Source organism: Acanthaster planci, linkage group LG09 (genome assembly GCF_054643075.1).
Source record: "Acanthaster planci isolate LZ-2023a linkage group LG09, COTS_SCS, whole genome shotgun sequence".
NCBI classification, from domain to species: domain Eukaryota; kingdom Metazoa; phylum Echinodermata; class Asteroidea; order Valvatida; family Acanthasteridae; genus Acanthaster; species Acanthaster planci.
In genome coordinates, this window is record NC_141785.1 from 9,021,700 (window position 1) to 9,042,904 (window position 21,205).

The 21,205-nt window shown below is 43.0% G+C and overlaps 1 protein-coding gene and 1 long non-coding RNA gene across 4 annotated transcripts in view; one reads left to right on the top strand and one right to left on the bottom strand.

The window, feature by feature from the left end:
* The first annotated feature begins 41 nt into the window (after positions 1-41).
* On the top strand, positions 42-8,671 carry LOC147798112 (uncharacterized). Of its 3 annotated transcripts, none has more exons than XR_015426528.1 (3): positions 42-412; positions 5,044-7,127; positions 8,450-8,671. It is a non-coding gene; the product is annotated as an uncharacterized LOC147798112 (long non-coding RNA). The 3 variants fall into 3 exon arrangements; XR_015426527.1 differs by lacking the exon at positions 42-412 and adding an exon at positions 2,578-2,667; XR_015426526.1 differs by lacking the exon at positions 42-412 and having other exon boundaries at positions 6,964-7,606.
* Positions 928-21,205, bottom strand: part of prpf8 (pre-mRNA processing factor 8) — a 42,797-nt gene continuing 22,519 nt past the window's right edge. Inside the window, exons 20-43 of the mRNA XM_022237567.2 lie at positions 20,426-20,613; positions 20,030-20,194; positions 19,774-19,847; positions 18,899-19,045; positions 18,208-18,418; positions 17,614-17,730; positions 17,114-17,361; positions 16,559-16,738; positions 16,016-16,151; positions 15,122-15,291; positions 14,160-14,289; positions 13,439-13,585; positions 12,990-13,150; positions 12,286-12,477; positions 11,499-11,736; positions 10,701-10,943; positions 10,066-10,239; positions 6,776-6,969; positions 5,855-6,018; positions 5,161-5,378; positions 4,581-4,721; positions 4,062-4,201; positions 3,093-3,295; positions 928-2,656 (exon numbers count right to left, since the gene is read on the bottom strand). Coding sequence (XP_022093259.1) covers positions 2,499-2,656; positions 3,093-3,295; positions 4,062-4,201; positions 4,581-4,721; positions 5,161-5,378; positions 5,855-6,018; positions 6,776-6,969; positions 10,066-10,239; positions 10,701-10,943; positions 11,499-11,736; positions 12,286-12,477; positions 12,990-13,150; positions 13,439-13,585; positions 14,160-14,289; positions 15,122-15,291; positions 16,016-16,151; positions 16,559-16,738; positions 17,114-17,361; positions 17,614-17,730; positions 18,208-18,418; positions 18,899-19,045; positions 19,774-19,847; positions 20,030-20,194; positions 20,426-20,613 — 4,139 coding nt within the window. The 3' untranslated portion in view covers positions 928-2,498. The remainder of the gene's footprint in view (positions 2,657-3,092; positions 3,296-4,061; positions 4,202-4,580; positions 4,722-5,160; positions 5,379-5,854; positions 6,019-6,775; positions 6,970-10,065; positions 10,240-10,700; positions 10,944-11,498; positions 11,737-12,285; positions 12,478-12,989; positions 13,151-13,438; positions 13,586-14,159; positions 14,290-15,121; positions 15,292-16,015; positions 16,152-16,558; positions 16,739-17,113; positions 17,362-17,613; positions 17,731-18,207; positions 18,419-18,898; positions 19,046-19,773; positions 19,848-20,029; positions 20,195-20,425; positions 20,614-21,205) is intronic.

Below are 21,205 nucleotides of genomic sequence, written 5' to 3' on the forward strand. Positions count from 1 at the left end.
GTTTTTTAAAAGACGCGACAAGGTTGCATAGGCACGATGTGCGCGCGGACAGAGGCGCGCAGTAATTTTGTGCTACAATAGCGACACGTGATAAGCTCATACTATACCCCAAATCTTCATCTTCAATCCCTCAGCATCCACAGACCCTTTATCCCACACACAATTCCCCGAGTTATCCAAACTTAAACCCCTCGCTCCTTCCTAAAGTTCCGGCACCCTACTATAAACGTTTCCATTACCACTTCCCATTCCACTCTTAAGTAATCAGTAATAAGTAATTAGTTAAACGAAAAAGACGAGAAAGGTTCCGGTCAACCCCATCTTCTTATCGGGAATCAAGCTCATTTTGGACGCCAGTCTTCATCACATTACGACTGAACACAGTACGGTCAGGGAGTCTGCCTGGGCTTGGGTAAGTACCAATTTTAGATACCATGCACGCTATGGGGCTGATGGGTACCCCCATGTCTAATCCCTATACACACTCTAGATTATTGTTACCTCACACATCCCCCCCCCTAGAAGCATGTAAAGAATTCTTGATATTCCGATCAAACAATGACCAACACAGACCGGGGGGGGGGGTTTCTCTCCACCCTACATCTTGCATCATATACAATTTTATTGCAGTAGGGTCAGTCCTCAGACTGAAATCGAAAACCCTTCCATCCCAGGGCGTCGACACACTTTCGCATGAAAGTCTGGCAGCTAATAAACGTACACACGGTATGCACATGTATTTGCCGAAACTCCCGACTATATATAGAAGTGAAAGTAACATTGTTCTTCAACCGATTCAGAGTACATAATTCCTTGGCTGTGAATCGGAGATATGCTCAACACAGGCTAAAACTGCCACATCTAACTTTTTAAATACACACAAATAATGGAACAGAAAAAAATGAAATAAAACAAAATTTATCAAACTTTTGAGTACACATCCGAGGCGTTTAATTTCCAAAGTAAATCATAATGCTTCTACAACGTACATACACTACAGTATGTTGTAAAACTATGACGAGGACCAAACAAAACAAATAATCCAAATCAATGAACTGAAAACCTCACAATAGGTCACTAAACACAAACAGTACAATAACGAAAATGACAACTTCCAGGAAACAAAATTAACAGCAAAATTGTCACAGCAAAAAAATCTGATACGACCCACATGTACCTTTGCCTCGAGTTATTACACGTAAATCTATTGTGACAATTTGAAATATGCATGGCAACGTTTTGGTTTTATCTTTTTTCCAAATCTTACGATTTACAAAAGCGTTTTCTATTTCATTTCTAGTCAAACTTTACACCAGCATCAGCATCCAGCTTTAAATGTAGTATTTCCTTTAATTAGAAAACTCAAAGATGACATACAGTACAACACTCCTACTGCTCTATCCGGAACTCCGAACGTCAAAACACAGGAGCCTCCAATTTATGTATCAGTGACTCATTATTTAAAAAATCAACCCAAAACCATTTTTTTCATTATGTTTAGAGAATACTAGACGAAAGCTGCCTTTAATGATTTCAATCTAATTCTGAGAGCCATTTCTTCTTCCTCCAGTAATTATCCAATTAATTCCTTCGGAAATGGCTTACAAACTCCTATTCAGAATATTAAAAAAGGTTTAAAAACTGATTTCTTAAATAACAGCAGCTGAAAAAGAGCCCTTAAAGTACATACAAGAAACTCTGGTAATTTAACAATGAAAATCTGACAGAGACAGCTTTACAAGTGCGACCAGTTGTCACCCAAAACTAAAACAAGATCTTACCTCCTCCATTAATTCTCATGGCTTTGAACCTCATTTGCCTTTTGTATAGAAACAACACAGATAAAGAAACCCCACCCTTCTAATTCCATTCCATCAGGTTTGTCATCATACTATCAGTTGGCTGTAAGCTCTGTACACAATTACTTAAAATATTTATTTCTCCAAACCTCTACAGGGAATGAGGTACTTTGTGAGACTTCCCATAAAAGTTGGTGCACTGCAAAGGATTTAAGATTTCATAAAGTTTGGGCCATTACTGATATCTATCCATCATTTTGGTTAACCCTTCCCTTAGAAACCTTATTCACCTACTTGCAATTCTTCATTTGTAATCTGCAAACTGTTAGAAACGAGTCCCACCTAGAGGTGCTCAGGAAAGTCCCTTCACTGCCAAAATATTAATCGTTGAGTAGGATAATTGCTGGAATTGAACCAGATTCCTCCCTCCTTACAAATCCCGACCCACCTGCTTACAGTCCTCAGTCTGTAATTCCCCCACTCTAAGGAATGAGTTATATCTCGTGTTGCCCACAAAAGACACATCCCAAACAGATGAAAGTTTTATAAGAACAAGATTCAAGAATGCAACCATTGCTGGAATTGAACCACTTCATCCATTCACCATCCCACCCCTGTTGTAATCACCAACCCACCTACTTACATGCCTCCACTTGTAATTGTCCATTCCACTCAGAGAGACTCTTCTCGAAAGTCTTATCACTTGTACATGTCCTCTCGGTCACTGCCCATCAGGTCGCTGGTCTCCTCCAGGGAGCTGAAGTTGAGGAAGTGGGATGGCCGGTGGACCTCATGGTAGAACTCCTTTGGGTTGGCCAGCTGGAGCTCGTAGCGCATCCCGGGGTCATGGCGCACACCTAGGAAATGGGTAAAAATGGACAGAAATGATATCACTATTAACCAACGCTGTGTAGCATCCTCCAAATCAAATGTCACTGAGTACCCATTACGAGCCAAAGGTGCACTTAGGGGCAGGCATGTAACCAGGTTGGGTTGGTAGTGCCTCTGCATTTGAAATGTGGAGTATATTCAATCAGTTTCGATGGTTGAAACATAAAAATTAACACTTTGAATTTCTGGCTGCTTTTTCAATGGTCAGATGTGGGTCTTTTGGCGGCCAACTTTGTATAACTTCTGCTTGGCTGCAATGTAGCTGCATTCATTGTAATTCAGCCTCATCGCTGCAAGGATGATCACCTTGTGTGGAATTTATTGTTTGCAGAATCTGAGATAAAACCAGAGAGAGTGGCGAAGCCGGAATTTTTTTGGGGGGGAGGAGGGGGAAAAGCCTACCCATGAAGTTGTAGTTCCAGGAGCCCTGGGCGGGGACCATGAAGAAGCCCAGGAAGCGATCTGACAGCAGCATCTGCACCCGCTCATAGTGCGATGGCAGGTAGCCCTTTGGGTTGTTACCCTTGTCCGTGTTGGAGCGGCCCCATTCGTAGCCTGAGGGCGTCAGCTTGTAGGCGGTCAGGGAACAGGACCCGGGGGTGAAGCTGCAGGGGAGAGATGTGGTGTTCAGAAAGTGAAAACGAGATACTGCAATCCGCTTTGTCCATAATGGAAGGCTAGCATGACAGCTGACTACCATCTGTGCTGACTGCTGAGCGCTAACTGAAACGTGCTATAAAGACTTAAAGAATTTCTTTTTTCTTGTGCATGCACCATGTTGGACACATGCAAACAAGCAAGTACATGGGGCGTCTTGCTCGGAAGTAAAAAAGAAAGTGTGTTTCTTGTTTTCACATGGGGCACTCGAATTATTGGACAGAATGGCACGCACAATCAAAAATATGTCAAGATATACGTGGATCATGCTTGAACTTGGTCAATAACCCTATCCCCCAGTCTCACTGGGCTAGGATGCATCTTAAGTCCTTCAACATTCTCCAAATGTCTCCAGGTCAAAATGGATAAAGCCATAGCCCACCAAATCCTCCCTTATTTCTTACAAGTGTTCCTTAAAGGGGTGACTACCATCTCAATCCTTCAAAATCCTCTGGCTGATCTTGTCATTATGTCAAGGCAGAGATATCCTGGGGCAGTGTGGAATCAATCTAGGCCTGAACTTATTCATGGCAGCATATAAACAACCCAAAGTCTAATGTCAAACCTTGACACAATGCACCCTTCCAAACCGGCCACAAATTTTTAACTCCAGTCTCATTCTTCCGAACCCTCCAAAAGCCACTGAGAGGACTTCGGAGGATTGAAAACAATTAGGATTAAAACAAACAACAGTCAAATATGACCAGTGTCTACCTGCAAGTGATGACGATAGTCTTCTCGCCGTCCCAGGTTGGGTTGTCAGCCATGATCTTGGCGTGGGTGGTGACATCTTGAGGAGAGAGTTGGGGCTGCTCGTTGGGCTGGGTGTGCACCCAACCTAAGGGCTCCATCTCCTGCAAGAGAGACAAAGCGTCGGCATGTTGATATCACAAGGGTGGTTGCAACTCCACAACTGAATCTTGAGCTCAATAAAATTCTTCCAACAGGCACAAAACACACTCAAAGTGTCTGACATTGTGGACATTTTCAAAAAAACAAATTGCCAAAGCAACTTTTGATGGCAGGGATATCACACATTCATAGGACATTTTAGTATCTGCCGAGAAAATCCAAAGTACTTACTGGATGGGCACAACATCCCATATGCAAGCCAGATATACTTCATTAACTGCAAAGACAGCATCAAGCCATGCTTTCATCTAAATCACCCTCTCACTCACCTTCTCCGGGAAAAACAAAATAAAGATATGGCGTGAATTTGATCACACTCACCTTCAGAAACTCATGATCAGGCAGCTGGTTGGGTAGATGGACAGTCTGGTGTGTGCCCCACTGGGGGACCATCACGATGCATCGGATCTCCTTAACTTGAGGGTTGTCTGGGGGGCTGACGCCATACAGGTAGCCGGCAATCTGATGGGGCAGGACAGGGTTAGGCAATTAGAATGAAAATAAAAAGGAATCATCCAATGTTTAGCTGATTTGGAAATTTTGCAATTTTGTGCTAACTGAAGGAAAAGCTATACCAGTACACTGCTCTCCATTCTTGTGGAGGGTTGATTCACAAGCGTATCAATTGCCACGAAGCCCCCTTCATATCCTTCCATTATACAAAGCAAACAGGAACTTGTGTCAAGATGGAAGGAACACATATTGACAAGGAATGAACATGAAGTAACTCTGTGTACATGAAGCTGAAACTTCTTCAAGTATGTCACCCTCTGTTCACGTGCAGGGCTGATATGCAAACTCACAAGCAGTCTTGAGGACCGGCCTTCTCGTGGTGGATACCTACACAGTGCCCTCAATCACGCTTTAAAGGCCAACAGACTCTTGCAGTACAGATCCTCACCTGGGCCCTCAAATCTGAGATGGTAATGAACTTCTTGAGAACGTTCTTGGGCAGGATGTAGGTGAAGCCAGTCTCCTTGATGTCATCTGAGGACACATAGATGTGATTGGTACGCAAGTGGAGGTTGGTGGCCGAGATGGCTCGCACCCGCCATTCCGTCTTGGACGAGAAGGTGGCCGTCTCGTAGTTGCTGGTTGTGGAGGTGATTATCTCATCACCTGCGGATAGAATCAGGAAATTCTGGATTAGAGACCTTGTTATTCAAAGATGATCTTATGAAAGGGGCTTGGTCCTAATACACCATCTACAAGTCACTTGAATTCTCCATTATGTTCAGTAAGAGTTCAAACTTTGAATTCTACAAGGAAAAGAAAATATTTTCAGCAAGCTTTTCAAGTATTATGAACAGAAGCCTAGAGCTAAAGACAGCTCAAAATGGCAAAAACCCAAAACATTCCAGGCTAAGGAGATTAACTGAAAGAACAGTAACAGCAAATTTACTCTGGACGATCAAATTTATTCGAGCCAATGTTTTTTAAAAACATCGTTTAGAACTCAAGATATTCTGACTAATGACTCGTTAACACCAAAACTGCAAAGTGAAGAAACTGAAAACTTCTTGTTGGTCTGGTGGCTGCTGAAATTCAGAAGGGGGCCTCTACAGTTGGGAACAGGTTGATAATGGTTTCCTCACCATGTTTGTTGACGGTTTTGGTTGTGGTGGCCGTCAGCTGTGACTGCTCCTTGGTCTGCTTCTCAATCTCGGCAATCTGCTGACGCTGCTGCGAGGGCGCTGAGATCTCCATGCCCAAGATGATGTCCCTGATCTCTGACTGGGTCAAGGATGCCACGTTCACACTGAGAGAGGATAGCGAACATAACACAGAAGATTATGACTCTTGGAAAGAAAATGTACCAAGAAGGGATCATCAGCAGATTGATTTGGGAGCATTCATTGAGATACCCATTCCCAGGATGATGTCACCAATCTCTGACTGAATCAGGGAAAACACCTTAACACTGAAGAAGGCAGAAGGTAAGAGACAATAGATTACCACAGGGTGAAAGGATGTGTAACCACGAGATACAGCCAAGACATTGAGGAGTATGTTAACCTTTGTTCACTTGAGTACTTTCTGTTATAAAAAAAGAGGCTCCTGGTTTGATGCAAGATATGTGACAGTGGATGGCATCTCGTGTGTTCATGTTATCCCCAAATCTCATCAATCTCTCTTATATCTAAGGGCATGTTTTCGGTACTCTCCAAAGTGTGTATGGACTCAAGTGTGTGTAATCAGTAATGAGAGAAGGGAGCTGCTGCACTAAAACTGTTGCCAACAGAAATGCAAAATCACTGATAACTGCCATCAGCAAGCGGTGTGTTGGCTAAAAAGGACAAATAAGGCTGGCTAAAGAAGACTGCAAAATTAAATAGGAGGTACACTCAAGGTTTAACTTGAAGTAATTTTAGGAGGTTTAGGAGGTGTTTTTGTGGGAACCTTGGGATAAAACAACTTGATACCTCGAGTTATCCCTTGCGTAACTTTGCATTCTTCTGTAATAATGTTGTTAGTAGTTCAAACATGATGAGTTTTAGGTTCTACGTCTTACTTACTTGTTTTTCTTGCCGTAGTCGGCCAGGATGAGGTCCTTCAGCGTCACCTCCACCTTGATCCACTCCTCGTCAGTCAGTGTGGGCCAGATGTGGTGGGGCTCCGTGATGGTGGTCTTGTCCGGCTTTAGGATCACCTTGGTGCGATCATTGTTGACGTGCAGTGCCCTCAGGATCAGGATCAGACGTGAGAAGGCCTAGACAGAGACAACCAAGAGAAACAGTCAAGGTTGGGAGAATATTGGGAAATTTTGAAGCAGATTAAAGCAATTCTTTTGTCAACTGGGAAACAACCTCTAAAGGCTGCTGCACATCTGTGTGGCAAATCTGATGACACAGCCCTCCAGAAAACCAGGTAAATTGTAAGACAGGAAATAGTATTCAAGACTGAATGTCATATGCAACAATTTTCTTTAGGGACATTTAGAGTCCAACTCTTCTTTTCAAAATAGACTATTTTCATCTGTTTCATTTAACCCTTTAGTCACTGTACCGCCCAAAACCGCCCGGCCTATTACTCGCTGTACCGCCCGAGGACGCACCGTACTTTCAGCATCGATTTACTGCGATGAATTCAAAGAGCGACCTAAAGTGTTGCACATTGCCAGGCAGCTTGGGATTTTCCCTTTCTAATGCAATGGATAAAATGTACTCATGCTATAAAAAAAAGACATAATTGGCTGTTAAAGTTCTGGGGTCAGCCCTTCCGAATCTTTGATAAACCCGTTCAACATGGTGTCGAGGTATACGCTGCAGCAAGTGTTGCACGCATTTGATGTTAGAGTTGATGAACTGGATGATCAAACTTACGAAAGTGATATTGAAGTTTCGCAGGTAGGCCTAACTACATGTACTGTCTTGTGGATAAATGACAATTCGAGGCCTGAAAAATTTGTAATGGGAAAGAAAATGAACTGAGAAAGTGAAACATGAATTTCACAAATGGCATTCCTTCGGCCGTGTGACCTCATTCACCGAGCGTTTGTTCTGACCTTGTACGTGTTGTAGTCATGGCGACTATATTTATTAGTGTGTTCTCAACGTCCAATTTTTCCCCCTTTTTTGGGGGGGGGTTACTGATAAATACCATTTTCATGACCCTTACAAAAGGTATATGGTACCACAATTTAGTTTATGAATAATTGTTCTAGGCCTCTGACATGACTCAGATCAGCTGGTGATTTATCTGTAACTCTAGGCCTGGCCTCAACTGTCTAGACGTTTCTTTTTATGTTTTGAGCTCCTTGTGGATTTTTTCTTGAAGTAAACTGTCATACTCTTAGGACAAGTGTGTAAGCAACGTTTTTTGTACGCTTCTGTGCTTTTGTTTTTATTACGCTGGTTTTTTTTTTTTAAATTTTGTGCATTTTGTGTCTTTTTTTTTTTAATGTTTGCTTTTGCTGTCCTTCAGTGCTGTCCTTTATTTTTTTGGGGGGGCTGTCAGCTGTCCTTCAGTTCTTGTTTCAGTTTCCAGTTTTTGTATTTGTTTTTTATTTGTTTGTTTTGTTTCAGTTCTTGTTTTTTTAAATTGTTTTTGCAAACCAGGCTTCAAACTACATTTTTTTCTTTTTCCTCGAGGCATTACTTGGCTCTGTCTTTCCCAAATGCAATGTGAAGACGAAAGTTGATTCTGAAAAGAAGCTGTATTCAATGTTTGTGTTTCTTTTGTTTCACTAGATTAGTTGCAGCAGCGATGAAGGTGATGATGGGGACGGGGATGACCATCCTACTAGTGATGAGAGTGACAAAAATACTCCAGGTCCAAGTTAGCTAAGACGCAAGCCACAAGGTAGAGGCCAGCAGAGAAGTCGCAGAGTGCAAAGAAAGAAGAACGAAAATGTAACTCCTCCACCTGGCTGGACGAACACTTTGTCACCTCCAATAGTTCACCCGTACATGGAAACTCCCGGACCTAAATGTGGGCTTCCCTTCAATGCTCCTGCTATCGTTTACCTCCTTTGCCTTGTTGGGGATGAAATATTCGAAATGTTGGCCTACAACGCCAATATGAACGTTGCAGTCAAAAAACCACCAGATGTAGTTGATCCCAACGATAGATTTGCAACATCAGATGGATACTGGACAAAAACAAATGCTCTCGAAATGAGGGCCTTTGTAGGTAGGCATCAACATTCTGATGGGAAGAAAAACAAGCACCAGGGTATAACAACTACTGGAGTAATGATTCTGCTCTGAATGACAGCTACGTTTTATCCATCATGTCTGAAAACAAATACGAAAAACTCTCACAGTACTTCCACTGCAGCAATCCTGCTGCATAATAATGACGATAAAGACGATCGCCTCCACAAAGTGCGTAACTTTGTAACAAAACGTGATCAAACACTTCACCAAATGTTTGTCCCTGGCCAAGGTTTGTCAGTAGATGAAGCGATGATAAGGTACAATGGAAGACTGTCATGGAAACAGTAAATGCCGAAAAAGGCCACAAAATGGGGAATCAAATTGTAGTTCCTCTGTGACACTGCAAGTGAGTATTGCTTGGCATTTCACGTGTACACAGGACGGGGGGGGGCACTGAACATGTACGTCATTATTTTACATGTTTCTTAATAATTTGTATATGCATGCACTGGTAGCAGAATGCCAAAATATCACATTTCTATCCTTTTTCCCTCTAAAAGTATTGAAAGGTCAAAGGCCACAAGACAGGTCATAGTGTAATAACGTTAAACGTCATTTTCTTTGGCATATGCATGTACATACACACGAATCAGCTTACTGAAACTAAACAACCATTCATAAAACTACATATAAATGTGTGCAATGGTTTGTGTAGTCCTTGTCATATTTTGCACAGGTCAAAGGTCAAACTACTAGAGGTAAAACAAATTCCATAGGTGTGACTTAACAGAAATTAAATCTTTAGATACATGATTTATATTAGATACTTATTTATTTGTAAAAAGCACCATGAAAACCAATTTTAGCTAATTTTGGCAAAATTGATAACTTCTATGTTTTTCCAAGGTCAAAGGTCACACATACAGGTCACTGAAGAAAAATAAATTGCATATAATGTGAAAGATTATTTTCTTATCGCCCCAATAAAAATAACTTGCAACACAAAACTGTGGACAGCAAAAGTAGTGTCAGGAGTTGTTTTGTACATCTGTCATATTCAGGATTTTTCCCTAAATTGTTTCAGTGAGTAAATGACCACAGTGAAGAATGTGTGCAGTTGCTAATGAGTTAAAGATGAGGATATATTGTACAGTGATTAGGAAATGGAATGGAGCCTGCTTGGCTATAACGAAAAACGAAATCCCTACCGTGTAGGAGGAGATAGTCTTGAGCCAGTCATCGTAGAGATTGAAGAGCACCATCTGGGGCTCCGTCGCCTTAAGGATCAGGTCACCAAACTTCTCCACCTTCAGGCAGGCCTGGAAGGGCAGCTGCAACTCACTGCCCTTGATGACGATGTTTGGGAAGTCCAGCAAGTGAACCTGAAAGAGAAGAATCAAAATGAATCAACTGCATGATAATTATAGCAGAAGCAAAAGATCTAGGAGTAGGGAGAGATGACAGAAGATCAGAGGTGGACATGAACACCACCTTCAAGGGCCTAGTATGCCAAATTTGGAATGGGATCAAGGTCCTGTTCTTACTGTTTGGTGGTCTATTGCCACTCTCACCCAACAGCAAAACTAATTCCTTAAAATCTCAGCAAGTCGGGAGAAACAAAACTGTAGCAGCAGAGTGTCAACAACTATTTGGTTCCCAAAACATATACTCAATTAAGACGTTGGATTTTTTTTAACTGTCAGCTGGTATCTTGTAGCCTAAAGATGAAGATTTGGGATGGGGGCTGTGAAAATTGTGTGACAAGGTAGAATGCTTGGCAATGGATAAAGAAGAGATTTAGGAGTGATAATGGGCTGAAGTGATGGGTGAATGACAAGCCTACCTCCAGGGGATCCAGCATGCCCTTCCTGGTGACAATGATCTGCTTGGGCTGCTCCTCCACAGGCAGGGAGCGGATCAGGGCAGCTACCTCCTCGGCCGTCTTCCACTTGGCCAGCTGGCCCAGACGTTTCTGGCCGGCCCAGACCGAGGTGTGGATGATCTTCAGGAAGAGCTGGCCGGTGCGAGGGTTGAAGATGAAGATGGCTCCGTTAATGGGCTTGGTGGTCAGGTTGCCCTCAAAAGTCTGCCAAGGAATCAAGTAAACTGCAGAGGTTACAATCACCAAATCCTACAACCTAATGGTCATTTAGGATAACACCGAGCATCACTCAGTCCTTGTGAGTCAGTGTACGAATGCACAGAATAAGCCAAGCTTGAACGCATACACTGCTTATTCCAACAGGCTCATGTCGCAACTCATTTCGTGCAAAGTTGAAACATATAACTGGCTTAATCAGACCAAGTTTGAAATTGCCACCTATTTTTCACAAGACCTTAAGCTTTTTACCTGACCAAACTGGCAATCACGTGGAAGCAGATTCGAAATTACTTGTCACAGTTTATGAAACCTCCTTACCAAAGGTAATAATTTTATCTACCTTATTCCACAAATCTAAATTACACTACTGAATTTTTTCAGCTGTTCATTCCCTCCACATTCTGCGAGTTTCAGGTGAGGATGTCCAAATTCAAAATAAGACAAACAGGGCTGGCAAACAATACATTCTAGGATCAGATTTACTATTAACGTCATTCTGCTGGCATCTGTGGTAATAAGATTTCTACTGAACAGATGTACCTTGTGAATGGTGACTCGGTACACATTGGTATCATCCACGAACCAGATGATCTGGTTGGAGAACAGCTCGCCGTAGTTCTGGGAGGACAGGTAGGGCTCGGTGGGCTCCGAGGAGTAGAGCTGGAGACCCTTGCGGATACGCTCTCGCAGAACGTAGAGGGCAGGGTTGGCCTTCATGATCTTGGCCATAGCCTGCTGGATCAAGGGCTTGCTACCTGGGAACCAGTTCCCAAATGCACTAGGAAAAAAAAATTTAAAAGGAGAATTTTTTAAGGGGGAAAAATAAACTTCTTGCATATTCCATTCCATCAATCACAGCTCAGAGATGAAACTCGTAAACAAGGACGAGAGCTCAGCAGTTTTATGTGTTAAGTAGCCAAAAAGCTGGAACCATGCAAAGTATTGCATACAACATAGTGCTTTGGCTGGTATACCTGCTTTTGTTTCAAGGTATTTTTTCTAAATAGTGAAGGTGTTTAGCAGACTTAGGACTCTGAAATAGAGCAAAATAAAGCCAACCTGACCTGTATTAATGAAAAATAAAGAAAACTCAAAATGTCTGCTAACAGTTCTTATGCACATAGTTTGGAAAGAGACAAATTTCTCCATCTTTCTGTAGACAAAACAAGCAAAGACTTCAACAAAGTATGCCACTTCAACATCACACACAAGATAAAGGTCAAAGTATTTTCATACCAAACTGTGATGGAGTATGTATGGAGAACATGGAAATAACTGAGCCAAGCTGTAGAAGTAAAATGTATGTTCTACATAAAAATCACCCCACCTATGGAGGTTGTAGGCCAAATCAATAGCCAGGAGTACCCCTGTGGGTGAGGGGTAGATACTCATATTGTCCGTAGTGTAGTCCAGGAACTTGGCCCTGGCGTAGCGCTCAATGTCGTGGGAGTCGTAGTCACCCCAACGCAGCTGGATGTCCAGCCAGTACTTCTGGGTGGTGCTGCTGTCCATCATGTCCCTGCAAGGAAGTAAATCGGATCAGATCTGTGACTTTTAAAGGTAACACAGAGGAAGGTCTCCATGGTTATTTAAGAATAGTGTCTTTAAATATGCGCATTCTAGTTTCAGTATCCCTGTTTCAAAGTCACTCAAGCACATCATTTCTGATACTTCCATTACGGAAAAATAGCAGCAGGTGACTGTTGTTAACCCTATCACCTCATCCTCCAAATCCAACATAACTTCTGAAACTCCCTGATGGATTGCGGTTAAAGATATTTCACCTCACTGGTGTACTGAATCTAGATGCATCTACAGACAAAGATACCGGTACATTCAATGGAGTTATTTCCAATAACACACTCTTTGATCCACGTTGCATGAGAGATGGCTCCTCGTTTCAAATAAGCCAATGCGAATATCAGCCCCTTGGGATTTGTGAACACGTAAACATATTGAGTATAGGTATCTCCCAAATTGTACAAATTCTTTCCTTCTTTTGAGCTTCAAGAGACAATTACGTGGACCCACTTGCTGTCGGCTAGGAGTGATGGTCTCGAAACGTTCCACTTGTAGGAGGCAAAGAGGAGGATGTCGGCGCAAGAGCTGTTCATCTTGTATGACTTCCTTGGATGGATGGTTTCCTTCTGTACCGTCTCAATCTCCAGGGCGTCTAGCTCCTGGTCGAATACCTGGATGGGTTCCATCAAGAGAAGACGAAGGTGTAAAAACCCTTGATCAAGATCACTTGTACTCTGGGCCAAAAAATTAGCAAAGAATTTCATTCAACCACAGACCTAAGGCTCAGTGCCAGGATAGAGTACATCTTGAAACCTGTCACAGAACAACGCACAAAATAACAACTATCCACTCCACGACAGCAAAGACAGAGAGGGATAAAAGGTGATGAGGGAAGATGTCGTTTGACAGCAGACATCAAGATCTGCTTGTACAAGCCTGAAAGGCTATTACCGACTCACCTGGCACAAGTCCATGACCACACTCTCATGGATCTTCTGCCACAAGTGGGCCCTGAATATCTGGATGAGGGAGATTTTGAGAGTGGGGATCTTGCCGTGCATGAAGATGCCGGTCAGGTCCAGCTGGACCTGGAAACCTACGTAGACCTGGGGAGAGACAGGTGAGAGAAAAAAATGACAAAACCTGTGGTAGGGAAGATCTTTGCGATGGAGATTTAAACTTTTTGCTATCAATGAAGTTGCTTGTCAGATTATGAGGTACCTAGAGACTAACATGCATCCACAAAAAAGAGTAGGATGTGATGTTAGAAGTGGGGAGGGCTTCAGTTTAGAAAAAGGATAGGGAAAAGATCTAAGCAATGCAGTCATGTGTGTTCGAACAGTGCCAAAATAAAAAAAACTGGTGAGGTCACGTAAAGGTGGTAAGCAGGATAACTGAATGCAAAGAGAAGCAATAGTCCCTGTCCGATAAAAAGCACCTTAACAGTGATATGTCCATAGTGAAAACAAGACCTCTGACGACCTGTTCAACCCCTTCACGGCGGGATTATTTTGACTGCGACAGCTGGGCTGTGGCATGCCATGAATGGAGGGCTTTGTCCAGCAGCAGGCCCCATTGAACCAGCAGCTACATGGTGAATAGACTGTATGTGTGGTATGCACTAATGCTCACACAAAGGTGGTGTAGTAGCAGTCATCCATAGTGAAGGGGTTAACTCACATTGGCTCTGTTGATGGTGGGCGACCACCAGAGGGTGAAGCGACGGTTGGGGATCTGGTTCAGACCAGATCGCTGGGCGTTGGTCAGCTTCTTGTACTTCATAGATTCCTCAAAGCCGCTGGCCTTCTCCCTGCGTACAAGGAAGGTGAATTGACAGTAAGAGAAATGGACGTGTAATCATTTAAAAAAACAAAATCCATGAAAGACTATTAGTTTTCCTGTTGAGGGGCTATAATCTTAGAATTAGAAAAACCGTTATTTTTTTAATATAAGCCACGGCTTATACATTGATTCTCATGCTGAAAAATGTCCCTGGGACTTATACTCCAGGTGGCTTATATGGATATATTTGAAGAATAAATCATGCCTCAACGCAGCCTAACCCAGGTCGCTGCTGTGACTGGCCACATATGCAAGCGGCGCAGCGCTCCAGGCATGGGGTCAAGGCAGGCATGTTTTCCTTGGTTGCCATTTACATTCACTCTACACTTATTGGAAATGAAGGAAGCCATTCCAGAGGCACTGAACAGACGTGTATCATTTACACCTCACAAGTTGTGTTGTGTGTCTGTTCATTTTTATCCACTGTGGTTGTGTTATCCCTGTTTACTATTTTACTGATCATTTGTAAAAAAAAAGGAACTGCTGCATGGCCCAACTGGCCGTACTCAACTCTGTCTCTTTCTCACCCTTCACTCCAAAGGGAGCTTTTGCAGGGAAATTTAAGGAATAAGGAAATTGAGACTTGATGATGCGTGAAACGTTTAAAAAGGAAAGTGCCACTGGTTTCCTGTACAATGGAGATTGGTCGATTCACAAGGTTACCAGGAAAAATGCCAAATAGAGGATTAGTCAGTATAATACAGTTTCATAATGAAGTTTTGAAACTTTTGAAGCTTTAGCAAGGACATCCGCCAATGGCAATATTCCGAATTGAGGAAAGACAACTTGTGGCTTCTCACCAGAAGAGACCCTCCCAAGTGGGGAAGTAGGTGCCCTTGAACAGTGTGTGTTCCAGGATTCCCTCCACGCCCCCGAGGGCCTGGATCATGTCAGTCCGGTAGTTGTTGAGGTTCCACAGCTTGCCATCGTGGCGCTGGTGGGTCCACCAGAAGGGGTTCTGTTTCAGGACCTGGTGTAGCAGGCAGGAGAGAGAGATGTACAACATGAATATTGGCTCTGTGGAAGGACTATAGGGCACTGCATGGCCTTTTAACAGGAGCAAGGACAGGGCACTAGGATGTGCTAACTCATGTAAGAAGGTTTCCTGTGTAGAGAGAGAAACTTGGTTTCCACCAATCCAAATGGGTACCAGACCACCCCAACTCTGTATGATGCAGTTGGTTTGATGACAGAAAGCTGGGCAGGCAACTGCACTATTGTGCAGATCAGTCACCAGTATTGAAAAGGTTTATAAGGTTTGATTGCCAGCTATGTCAGTATGCATCACAAATTGTGATTGGTCAGTGCATAGGAAGGTATTTGTCGCAAATATGACCCGTGTGATGCTCATGGATTCTACAAGATAGATAGCCACAATGGGCCAGTTCAGTATTCCAACCATGCACACCCATAATGAAGCGAGTCCGAGGTCATTCAGACGCGTGTGCGAGGTTTGCCCTATCAGTGCAGCCCCACGCAGAATGGTGCGCATGCTTTGTTCCCGAATGACCTTGCTTTTGTGAAATACTGAACAGACTCATTGTAAGTTTTGTATGCTGAGCTTCTAGTGTAGGGTACAATTTGCTTTTCCAAAGGCCAAATGCAGATATCTGATAATAAGTCCCTTGTAAAAGGCATATTTAACTATCCAACTTAAAGGGCGTACCTTGGGATCTCCTTTTTTATATACTGACCTGGTACTGCTTGAAGTCCGTGCGGACTCTCCAGCCCTTGTCATAAGCCAGGGTGTGTCGGTCTTTCTGGAACAGCGTGTTGATGCGAGGTATGCCACGATCCCACGAATCTTCCAGATCCTCCAAAGTCAGGCGCCTGAGAAGATCAGAACAATAAAAACATAGAACTTACTAAATGTCGCTATTAAAGAACCTGTTTGTGTTTTATACGCTCCAAAGAAAGTACTAAGTATGGCAATGTTTTACCTGTACCTCAACACACTAATGCTCACACTTGTCTTTTCAAACCAATTCTTGCTTTTGGATTGAAGAGTATAGTTCTTTAAACTCTGTGAGGTTGACTGCAAAGCCTTATTAGCTTGTCAGGTCTAACTATCTGCTGAGGATGACAACAGGTCAACTTGTGTTCTATGAAAGACTTCTGTGGGCTGCCTTCCCATCAAATGCATGCTGTGCCACAGCTTTCTTAAATTCATAACTTCCTTGGCCCGGATCGACTTTGTCGGTGTCTGCTGGTCTGTCAACCGGACTTCCTTCTCCTACCTGTTCTGAGCGTTGGCCTCTTGCCTCTTCAGCGCGTACTCAGCCCACACCCGCTGCGAGTCAATGAACTCGCTCTCCCAGGGCTGGATGTAGCGGTACAGGTTGGGGATGAGCTGGTCCTCGTCATGGCTCATACCAGATCGGAAGTGGGTGATGCCGACATCTGTCTGCTTGGACCACCTGGAAAATTGATAAGCCAAAGCCTTGATAATCCTTGCGGTTAAGGTGAGACTGCATTTTGGTGCTTCTTATACACTTTTTGAAGGGAAACAAAACAGACCGAGATGTTTGGCTTTAAAAGTCCTCCCCCTCCCTCCTTGTAAGGGGCCATAGCCTCCGTTGGCCGCCCTTTCCTGACATTTTTAAATGATCGTAGAGAATTCTTTAATGTGCAGTACAACAATTTTAATTCCACTTTAATGTTTTTAATAAAACTTTTCTTTCTTTGAAAATTATCACTACTTTAAGGTCAGTAACATTGTGATCGAATTTCCACTTTTGTGTTGAACTGTCCAGCTACAGAACACAAAAGTGGTATTTTCCCTGGGACCTCACCTCAGATCAGACTGGGGGATCAGCACGTGGCCCATGGACAGCATGCCCAGGCCACCAAGCTCCTTGGGTGTGTAGAAGACGACTGGTGGGAACCGACTGGGCATCTTGGAGTTCAGACCGATCTTGATGCGGGTCTGGATCTTATTCTCGCACTTGACCAGCAGGTCCAGCAGCTCCTGGGTGTTGACCACTGCCTCGCGGTAGTAGGTCATCAGGCCGATCAGGGCTGTATTCCACTTGTTGACAATCTAGTGGGAGGGAAAAGATTTCTCCACATTTCAATGGCATAAAGAGGCAAGAATGCAAAGTTAAATAGGAGATAACTCAAGGTTTACCTCAAAGTTTAGTACTAAATTTGAATATCTTTACCAGATGACCTACAGGAATTGTGATAGCCTTTTCAGCTTGGAAATGTCTGTTAACTTGGAAGAAGCATCTCTCTTTTGAAAGTCTTTTGCACCTAAAGAATGGTTGATAAGGTTTCTCAGATTTACACCTACCTTGGTGAAGGTTGTGGACCCAGATGCCATGAGGATTTGTCGGACCCTGTTGTGGAATCGTTGCATGGATTCCTCATCGACTCGCAGGAAACACTGGGCAGTGCGCTCCTTGGTCACCTGAGAGGAAAAAACAGAGTGCTGACCTCTGCAGAGCACTTGGCATTTTGTCTGTAAAGAAACTTGTCTATCTGACGTGCTTTACACAAAATTTCTGGAATATCATGAAGTAGGACTCAGTGTACAGACAAAGGAAATACTTAAGGGGTGAAAAGCCATGTGAAGATATTTTGGAATAAATTTCAGCTGACAGGGCAAAGAGTGTGCATAGTAGAAGCTTGGCAGTAGAAATGTTACATGCTAAATTCTGGGAAAGTACCAACTAGAATCACTGAATGCTTGTATTAGATCAAGTGGTCACTGTTAGGCTAGGCCTCTTGAGGCTGTTTGGCATTAGTGACACTGGCCTTGGCAACTGATCTACATGGAATTTCTAGTAGGTTATGATTGGATGGCTGTTCCAAGACTTTCTGTTATAGTACGTAGCGGTGAATATGGAACATTGTTTCTGCTGTGAATTGTGTATTGAATGCAAACCTCGTTCTGCAGGTTCCAGATTCCATCCTTGTGGGTGAACTCCTCCGAAGTCGTCCGACACTTAGGCAGTATGCGGCACTCAAAGCCAGACATGTTGAAGAGCAGGTTGGGGTTGTCCTTGCTGTAGGCGGAGACGAAGCTGGACTCCCATTGGAAGGTGGTGATGGAACGGGGCAGACGGTTCTTCATGTCCCAGAAGACGGCACGACCACTTGAGGGGGGAGAAGGGATTTTCATGACATCAGTCAAGTAGAAATCTTGTTGAATTCAATGTTAACAAGGGGTAACCTCGAGGTTTGCTTTGAGGTTTTGCGCGGGTCAACAGGATTTTGTGGGATACCTTGGGAAAACTCAAGTTACTCCTTGGTTTAATGTTGCACTCTTCCCTAAATTCCCTAAATATAGATTGTTGAGATTCAACGTCTTCACAACTAAATCTAACTATTAAAATTACTCTTTAAAACAGCAAAGATTCCAGCAGCCTTGGGTGCACCTTCTACCCAAATCTGCCTCTTAAATGAGGTTTATACAAACATTATTCAATATCTGTAATTCACATTGTTAACATTTTCTCTTATCGTGCTGCTTGACTGTCCAGTCAACTTTTACATAATTGGTAATTTTTCACGACCCGGGCATTTAAACCCTTTTTTGGTGAACTTCAAGGGTTGTTCCTTTGTTTGACACTCACAGATTGACGTCGTGTTTCATGAGTCTCATCCTGGCATCTCGAGGCCAGCATTTCTTGTTGTTGTAGCCAACGATGTTTTCATTGTTGGGGTCGGGGTGCTCCGTCAAGTAGCGCTGGATTAGGTCACGGGCCTCCTCTGCTGAGAATCTGTACCAAAAATGACGATAAATGTAAAGGTTCTATCAAAGTTAATTGCTTTGTAACATCAACAACTACTTCTTTCAATCCAGAGAAATGTGCAATATAAACGTGAGTGTGCATAATAAGAATTTTGAAGAAATAAAAAGGGATGAAACATAAAACACGAATACTGCATTTGTGCTGTGCAAAACATAAAAACATTGCCTACAGAAACAAAAATGCAGAATCAGTAAAACTGATGAAATTAATCATCCAAAATTTTCAAACAAATTTAAATTCCAGGGTGATGTTAAAGTTTTGTTTTTACAGTCTTTAGATGTATCACATTATTTCCTGGATGGCGAATTGCAATGGACAGATGCTGCCGTCCAACGATGCAAAGACCTGATAAGATAACTGTAGCACTGCCTTACGGACCGAGCTAGTCATGTACAAGACTGGCTTGCAGCTACTACACATTGCATGCAACAAACTGTTCAACGGAAAGCTCCAGTGGACACGATCCAATGGAAAAGAGAAAAGCACCGGCCACATTCCACAGCAATTACGGCAAAGATTTGAAACTAACTGCATTTCCTTCTGCGACAGTTTAATTCATTTGATAAGGTAATCCTTTACCTCTGAAAATATGTCATCTTCGTGGCAGTACATGAAAGCACTTTTAAGTTTCCACACTTTTACGAGAAAATTTGTGGTCAAAATTGGTGTTAAAAAAACCCAGGCCACCTATTTACCTGAAGAAAATGTGAACCCTGTCGATGTATCTAGAGTAGAGTCTGATTGGGTGGCTCGTTTCCGTGGCAACATCCTGTGAGAAAAGCAGAACAATTTTTTTTTTCACTCTACTGAAAGTAAACACGAGCAGAATTGTATGCAGAAACAACACGTCTGATCCATATTATTTTATGTCACCTGTTTGTAAATCTCAAAGCTGCATCTTTGTTTAAAAGACTTTTGATACTTTGTTCCCAATAGTTGAGTATGACCTACCTGGAACTGTAAGAAGTCGTTTGGCATTTGAGGGGGCCCAACCATCTCACTGGCCCTGTGGAGGCCCAGCACCAGGAGGTCAAGTACCAGACCATAGTACTGGACAATAAAGGAAGCAAACTGTAGACCGCGGATGATGCCGTAGGAATTGGTGTGGTTCATATCCTACAGAAAAGACAAAAACAAGACATGCAAAATACATGTACCACAGGCAACACAGCCGTTGGCTCTGCATGGATGATTGAGGGCACTTTCCCAGTAAAAAAAACTTGTAAGCTGCGTGCACAAGTCAGAGTCTTCACACTATAAATGACAATTCTGGCAAAACCTGACGCTGCTGGAAATTCTTGGCAACAGAGTAGAGCAGTTTATTTTTTTCACCAATGCACTTTGCACCTTGTAGTTGATGACGACATTGTTCTTGGCCGTCATGTAATCGGCGATATTGTGGTCCACGATGAGACGCAGGAGTCGATTGAGCAGGGTCAAGTCGATCTTCTCGTACATCTTCTCAAAGCGTGACTCCATCATGACGTTGCACTCGCCCTCTGCAGTGTCCCATACGTCCTGCAAGTTGTTGATGCCTGAAACAGAAAAAAAAAATCAGTGTTAAAGCAACACTGAGTGCTGTTAATTCTACAAACTTTATACAGATATCTTACATATGTCTGGAAAACACAATACCAAAATTCCATGCCAAGATGTATTAGTATTTGCTCTAACAATGCCATTTAAAGCAGCATGCAAGATCCTCTTTTTAACCACTTGCTGCCGGGGTTTCCAGTACCGGACACGTATTCTTTATAGGTGTGGCTGGGGTCTCCGAAACTGGGCCTTATGACAAAAAACTGTACTCGTAATAAAAGACCAGGCTGCAGGGCATTACCAACATTTTTTCACTCTCAATAGTGGAGATAGTCCAGCCTTGTAGTGAAACAGTATACCACAGTTTGGGGGATTTAGCGCGAGTGGATTACCATCGGGGACAAAAGCGCTCCCCTACCGCAGCGATGAGCCACATTGTACCACTGCACGCTAATCTGGCCCCTATTGAAAAGAGGTCAGCAGCGCACTGTGTCAGTTTCATGGACAAAAGAAAATTATGTAACACGGCAAAATCTGGGCTTTTGGCTGAAATCAGTGTCAATAGATGTTGTCTGTCAGATTACAGAAGAA